General features: G+C 53.1%; 1 protein-coding gene across 1 annotated transcript; it reads right to left on the minus strand.

Moving 5' to 3' along the window:
- Positions 1–53: 53 nt before the first annotated feature.
- Positions 54–6,949, minus strand: LOC106819999 (polycystic kidney disease 2-like 1 protein; the record flags this gene model as incomplete). The annotated part of the gene is given in 6 exon segments (XM_014824563.1): positions 54–173; positions 801–934; positions 1,556–1,654; positions 3,495–3,618; positions 6,378–6,514; positions 6,752–6,949. Coding segments are annotated over 6 exon segments (812 nt in total), but the record flags the coding sequence as incomplete, so codon positions are not given.
- Positions 6,950–7,371: the final 422 nt, after the last annotated feature.

The following is a 7,371-nucleotide window of genomic DNA, read 5'->3' on the forward strand; positions in this document are numbered from 1 at the left end:
GGGGGGGCGGGGGGGGGGGGCGGCGGGGGGGGGGCGGGTGGTTGTTCTCTCACCTTCTGTCCTTCGATGGTCTTGCTGCCATGTGATGCTGCTCCTCCTCATCCAGAACTCTGTCTCCGTCCAGATCATACTTCGCAAACACCGTCTCGATCTCAGCATCGGCATAACCACGACTACGCAACAACGTAACCAACAACGTAAGTCACAAACGTTTGCCAACAATGTAAGTCCACACGTTGCCAACAATTTGCTTAAGTCACAACGTTGCCAACAATGTAAGTCACAACGTTGCCAACAACGTAAGTCACAACGTTGCCACAACGAAGTCACAACGTTGCCAAATGTAAGTCACAACGTTGCCAACAATGTAAGTCACAACGTTGCCAACAACGTAAGTCACAACGTTGCCAACAATGTAAGTCACAACGTTGCCAACAACGTAAGTTCTACAACGTTTAGCCAAACAATGTAAGTCACAACGTTGCCAAAACAATGTAAGTTCACAACAGTTAGCCAATCAAACGTAAGTCACAACTGTTGCAACAATGTAAGTCACAACGTTGCCAACAATGTAACCAACAACGTTGCCAACAATATAGACTGCATCTCACGCTCGCTGTGAGTGCAAAACATCTAACGTTCATTCGAGATAAGTGAAGCGAGATATATGTACGCCCAATGATAGAACGGGAGCGGTGGGTGTGGCCCGCGATACGACCAATGATAGAACGGATGTGGCAGTGGGCGTGGCGGCGGGCGTGGCAGCGGGCGCCGCCCCCTCGCACGCGCGCGTGACTCACGCCTTCAGCTCCTGCCGCCACTCCTCGAAGTCCAGCTTCTGGTCGGCGTTGATGTCGGCCGCCTGCAGCGCCTTCTGAATGTCCATGATCTTCTCCTTCTTGATGTTCATCTTCGACAGCATCTTGCTGTAACCCTGACGACGGAGGAGATCGAGAGATAGAGAGATGAAGCCATGTGAAGCGTACAGGCTGACGAGGACACGGTGGAGATACTGGATGACAGAGAGGGAGACAGAGAGGGAGACAGAAATAGAGGGAGACAGAGAGAAGGGGAGACAGAAATAGGGGAAAACAAAGAGAGGGGGAGAAAGAGAGAAGGGGAGACAAAGAGAGGGGGAGACAGAGAGAAGGGGAGACAGAGAGAAGGGGAGACAAAGAGAGGGGGAGACAGAGAAAATGGGAGACAAAGAGAGGCGAGACAGACAGAAATAGGGGGAAACAAAGAGAGGGGGAGACAGAGAGAAGGCGAGACAGACAGAAATAGGGGGAAACAAAGAGAGGGGGAGACAGAGAGAAGGGGAGACAGAAATAGGGGGAAACAAAGAGAGGGGGAGACAGAGAGAAGGGGAGACAGAAATAGGGGGAAACAAAGAGAGGGAGAAACAAAGAGAGGGGGAGACAGAGAGACGGGCAAAACATCCTTACCAACATCAAATTACATCAATTAATAAAATCCACCAAACTGAATTCCCAGTAACAAGTGAACGTCGAAGCAAAGCGAGGCGCGTGTAGAGGGCGCCGGGGTAGCGACTCACCCGTTTGAAGTAGTCGGTGAGTTCGAATTCGTTCTTCTGCTCGGCAATCTCCGCCTTCACCTCGGCGTACGTGTCGTTGATGATGGCCAGGAACATGTTCTGCAAGCAGCCACACACACACAGTCAGTCACAGTCACAGTCACAGTCACAGCTGTGCGCTGTGGGCTTGCTTGTGACTGTGACTCGTGACTGTTGACCTGTGACTGTGAGCTGTGAACTGTGACTGTGACTGTGACTGTGACTGTGCCTGACTGTGCGTGTGCTGCTTGTGACTGTGACTGTGACTGACTGTGCTGTGTGGCTGCTTGTGACCTGTGACTGTGACTTGTGACTGTGAGCTGACTGTGCGTGTGGCTGCTTGTGAACTGCTCGAGCTGTGACTGTGAGCTGTGACATGTTGACTGACTGTGTGTGTGGCTGCTTGTGACTGTGGACTAGTGACTGTGACTGTGACTGAGTGAGCTGTGTGTGTGACTGTGACTGTGACTTGATGACTGTGCACTGTGACTGTGGCACTGTGACTGTGACTGTGATTTCTTGTGTGTGTGACTGTGAACTGTGACCTGTGAGCTGTGACTGTGATGGTGAACTGTGACTGTGACTGTGACCTGTGGACTGTGACTTCGTGACATGTGACTGTGACTGTGACTGTGCACTGTGACTGTGGCTGACTGCTGCATGTGCTGCTTGTGACTGTGACTGTGACTGTGACTGTGACTGTGGGTGTGAGATGTGAGCTGTGAACTGTGACTGTGACTGTAGAGCTCGTGACGTGTGACTGTCTGTCTGAGCTGTGTGTGTGTGACTGTGAGCTGTGTCTGACTCGTGTGTGTGTGAACTGTGACTGTGTCTGACTGTGTGTCTGAACTGTGAACTGTTGTCCTGACTGTTGATGTGTGTGACTGATGACATAGTGTCTGACTGTGTGTGTGTGACTGTGACTGTGACTTGTGTCGACTGTTGTGTGTGTGACTGTGAGCTGTGACTGTGACCTGTGACTGACTGTGAGCTGTGACTGTGTCTGACTGTGTGTGTGTGACTGTGACTGTGACTGTGACTGTGTCTGTGACTGTGACTGTGACTGTGACTGTGACTGACTGTGACTGAGCTGGTGACTGTGGACTGTGTCTGTGGGCTGTGAGTGTACCTGTGAACTGTCGACCGTCGACCGTGCGCGTTCACGACCGTAAGGCTGTGACTGTGACTGTGACTGTGACTGACTGTGTGTGTGTGACCATCCGTGACGTGTGTCTGACTGTGTGTGTGTGACTGTAACTGTGACTGTGGTTGTGNGTCACATCACAGTCACAGTCACATTCACAGTCACACACACAGTCAGACAGCTCAGCTAAAACCCTACACACAGGCAGTTGCACAGTGCAGACACACGCATGCACAGACGCACACACACACACACAGACGCACACACACACACAGTCACACACACACACACACACACACACACGCATGCACGCATGCACGCACACACACACATGCACACATACACGCACGCACACACACTCACACAGTCACACACACACACACACACACGCACACACGCCAATGCACGCACACACCTCACGACAGTCAGCACATGACACACCACAGTCACCCACACAACACACGCATGCACGCATGCACGCACACACACACCACACATTCACACACAGTTACTCAGACACCAAACATGACATCCACGTAGTTTACACTGGGGAAAATACACCTCGGGGCGATTTAGCCCCCGAAATGCCAAAAAGAACACCGTAAATTTGCATAGAGTTTCAAGTGCAAAACCAAATTTAGAGTGCTATTTTCATGCACAGCGAGCTTGAAAAGTAGCCCCCGACAAAAATACATTTTACGAATTTTTTCCCTGCAGCGTAGGCACACATCGTCGCGAGGGAGCGAGGGAGCGAAGGAGCGAGGGAGCGACACGCACCAGCAGCACGAAGAAGACGAAGAAGACGTAGAAGATGAAGTAGATTGGACCCGAGCACAGCGGTTAGCAGCCTCAGCTGGCTGGAAAATCAAAGTCTCCGAGGATGATGCGGATCAGAGTCATCCTGGAAAGCAGCAACGACAAAAAATCAATTAATAAATTAATGAAATAATAATTATTTAATATTAATTAATAAATAATAATGATTTAATATTAATTTAATAAAATAATAATTATTTAATATTAATTAATAAAATTAATTAATTATTCATCTGCGTGTGTGTTCCTTCATTAAGCTCTCTCCGGCAAAACCGGAAGATGCTAACGACGTGTGATCACGATGCTAGAACTGATAGAATGTGAATCAACGTAGTACGTAGAACAAAACGCTGGATTGCGATCGTTTTATGTTTTATGTACTTCTCGTCTCGTCCTCCCTTTCTCTCATCTTCTCATTTCCGCCTCCTCCTTCGGCTCGTTCTCTCTCTCTCTTCCTCGGTTCTCGTCTCTCTCTCTCTCTCTCTCTCCTCTCTCTCTCTCTCTCTTCTCTCTCTGCTCCTCTCTCTCTCTCTCTCTCCTCTCTTCGTCTCCCCTCTGTCTCAGCCTTCTCTCTCGATCTCATCGACTCGATCCGCGTCTCATCATCTCAACTCCTCCTCATCTTCGATCCTCGCGTCTCTCTCTCTCTCTCTCTTCTACCCCTCTCCTCGTCGTCTGCTCGTCTTCTACTCTCGGTCGTCTCGGTCGGTTCCTCGGTCGTCTCTTCTCCTCTCGTCTCTCTCTCTCTCTCGTCCGTCGGGTCCTCTCTAGTCTCGTCGGGGATCGGGCTCTTCTCTCGGGGTCGCTCCTGGCTCTCTCTCATCCATCCCTCTCTCTCTTCACTCCTTTCTCCTCTCGTTCTCGATCTTCATCTGTCTGTCTCTTGCTCTCTCTTCTCCTGTCTCCTCTCATCTCGGTCTCTCGCCCTCATCTTCTCTCTCTCTCCTCGTCTCTCTCCTGCTCTCTCTCTCTCTCTCCGTCTCCTTCTCATCTCGTGCCTCAGCGCTCTCTCTCTCTCTCCTCTCTCTCTCTCTCTCTCTCTCATCTCCTTCTCGGTCTCTCTCTCTCGTCGGTCCCTCTCCTCTCCATCAGGTCTCTTCTCACTCTTCTCTCTCTCTCATCTTCTCTTCGTTCTTCATCTCTCTCATCTCTCTGTCTCTCTCTCATCTTCTCCTCATCGATGATCCGATGTCTGCCTCATCTCTCTCCCCCCCTCTGCTCTCCTCTCCTTCTCTCTCTCTCTTCTCTCTCCCTCCCTCTTCCTCTCCGCTCATCGGATCTCTCGCGCTCTCGTCTCTCTCTCTCCCTCGTCTCCTCTCTCTCTCCTCCGTCTCCTCTCTTCTCTCTCTCTCATCTCTCTCTCTCTGCTCTCTTCTCTCTCAATCTCTCTCTCAATAATCTCTCAAAACGCTCTCTTCTCACTCTCTCTCTCTCATCTCTCTCTCTCCCTCTCTCTCTCTGCTCTCTCTTCATCTCATCTCTCACCACAACTCCTCCTCTCTCAATTCTCAAATTCCACTTAACTCTCTCAGCTAAACAATCTCTCGTCCTCAACAATCAATCTCGCATATACTCTCTTTCTCTCTCCTCCAATCTCCTCTCGATCAATCTCTCAAGTCTCTCCCTCGTCTCTCTCTCTCTCTCTCTCATCTCATCATAAAAACTAGTCTCTAATCTCCTCTCATATCTTCCTTCCCTATTCCTCTCTCCTCTCCTTACCCTCTCTCGCCTCTCTCTCTCTCCCTCCTCTGCCCCCCCCCGGGCGCGCGCGGCCCCGCGCCCCGCCCGCCGCCGCGCGCCGGCCGCGGCGCCGCCGGGCCGCCCCCGCGCCCGCGCCCGCCGCCCCGCGCCGCCCCGCCGCCGCGCCCCGCGCGCGGCGCGCCCCGCGGGCGCGCCCCCGGGCCTCGTCTGCTCTCTCTCTCTCTGCTCTCTCTCTCTGGCGCTTCTCTCTCGCCCTTCTGGGCTCGTGGCTCGTTCGCGGGTCGTCTCGTCGTTCTGCTCTCTCTCTCGGGCTGGGGGGTGCTGGCGGTGCGTCTCTCTCTCGTCTCCCTCTCTCCTCTCCTCTCTCTCTCTTCCTATCCCTTCTTCGTCTCTCTCTCTCTTCTCGCTCATTCTCCCTCTCTGTCCCGGGGGGGGGGTCTCGGGCTCGTGCGGACTCGGGGCGGGTGGGGGGCACTCTTCCTCCTCTCTCTCTCTCTCTTCTCCTCCTCCTCTCTCTCTCTCTCTCTCTCTCATCTCTCTCTCTCTCGTCTCTCTCTCTTCTCTCTCTCTCTCTCTGCCTCCTCTCTCTCTCTCTCTCTCCAACCTCCGACTCTCAACTACTCCCCTCTCTCCACTCTCTCACTCTGCGTTCTTCTCCAACTCTCTCACTCTCTTCTTCTCTCATCATCTCTCTCTGCTCCTCTCTCTTCTCTCTTTCAAACTCGGGGCTTCCACTCTCATCGTCACTCTCACTCTCACTCTCTCTCTCTCTTCTCTCTCCATCTCTCTCCTCTCTCTCTCTCCTCACCCTCTCTCTCTCGAGTAGGACTTAAGCCCCTCTCCTCTCGGGGGGGGCGCTTCACTGCCTCTCTTCTCTCTCCACTCTCTCTCCATATCTCCCATCTCCTCTCTCTCTGCTCTCCCTCTCACGATACCCTTAAGGTCGGGGGGGGGCGGAGCTCCTCGCTCCTCTCTTCCTCTCGTCCTCCTCGTCTCTCTCTCTCTTTTTTTTTGTTTCTCTCTCTCTCTCTCGTCCTCCCCTCACGCCGTCTCCCTCTTCACCCACTCCTTCCTCTCCCCTCCCCCTCCTCTCCTTCCTCTCCCTCTCGCCAACCTACACTTACGTTGCCGTGCCGAACGTACTGAAGTCCTTCACCTGAGTGCCCAAAGATGAACACGATGCAGAACATCACTCCGAACCCAGCGATGTCCTTCGCGCAGCGGCTCAAGGTCGACGACAGCTGCGTCATCGTCTTGTTGAAGCTGATGTACTTGAACACCTGCCGGAGGCGGGGAGAACGGAGGATGAGGGGTCGCCATAGCAACGCACGACCGCGCGAGGGGTCGCCGGTAGCAACGCGCGACCGCGCAAGATCGCGCCAGGATCAGCCGATCACAAAGTCGACACGAAACCCAACATCCAGAATTTTCCAGCGAGAACAAACAACCGCGCGCGCAGGCATTAACGACCACACGAGGGCGCCGGCATCGCACAGGTAGAGGGCGCCACCACCGACCTTGATCCAGGCGAAGAACACCATGATGGCGACGGCGTTGTTGTACTGCGTCTGCCAGAAGCCGAGGAATTCAAAGTCGGCGAAGGTGTCCGGTCCGCCGAGCAAACTCTCGAGTGTTCTACCGACCACCAGGGTGCGGTAGAGGCTGAACGCGATGCAGACGATCGCCAGCTGCAAGACAAGAGAGCGTGCGTTCATGCGTTAGTGCCGGCAGGGGGCGCCGTGAGGAGAGTCGAGGAGGAATCCTTCTCACACTATCGTAGTAATGATGATGACGATGATAATAACAATAAAAATAATAATCATCATATTTATAATAAATATGACACTGATGTGACACTGTTATGACACCGATATGACATAGCAGTCACGTGACGCTGAGTGAGCACTGCAATCCAGCGTCGCGACGCAGCGATGTGACGCTGACGTGACACTGCAATCACGTGACACTGACGTGACACTGCAATCACGTGACACTGACGTGACACTGCAATCACGCGACGCAGCGATGTGACGCTGACGTGACACTGCAATCACGTGACGCAGCGATGTGACGCTGACGTGACACTGCAATCACGTGACGCAGCGATGTGACGCTGACGTGACACTGCAATCACGCG

Source organism: Priapulus caudatus, unplaced genomic scaffold, assembly GCF_000485595.1.
Source record: "Priapulus caudatus unplaced genomic scaffold, Priapulus_caudatus-5.0.1 Scaffold5613, whole genome shotgun sequence".
In the NCBI taxonomy this organism is placed as follows: Eukaryota; Metazoa; Priapulida; class Priapulimorpha; order Priapulimorphida; family Priapulidae; genus Priapulus; species Priapulus caudatus.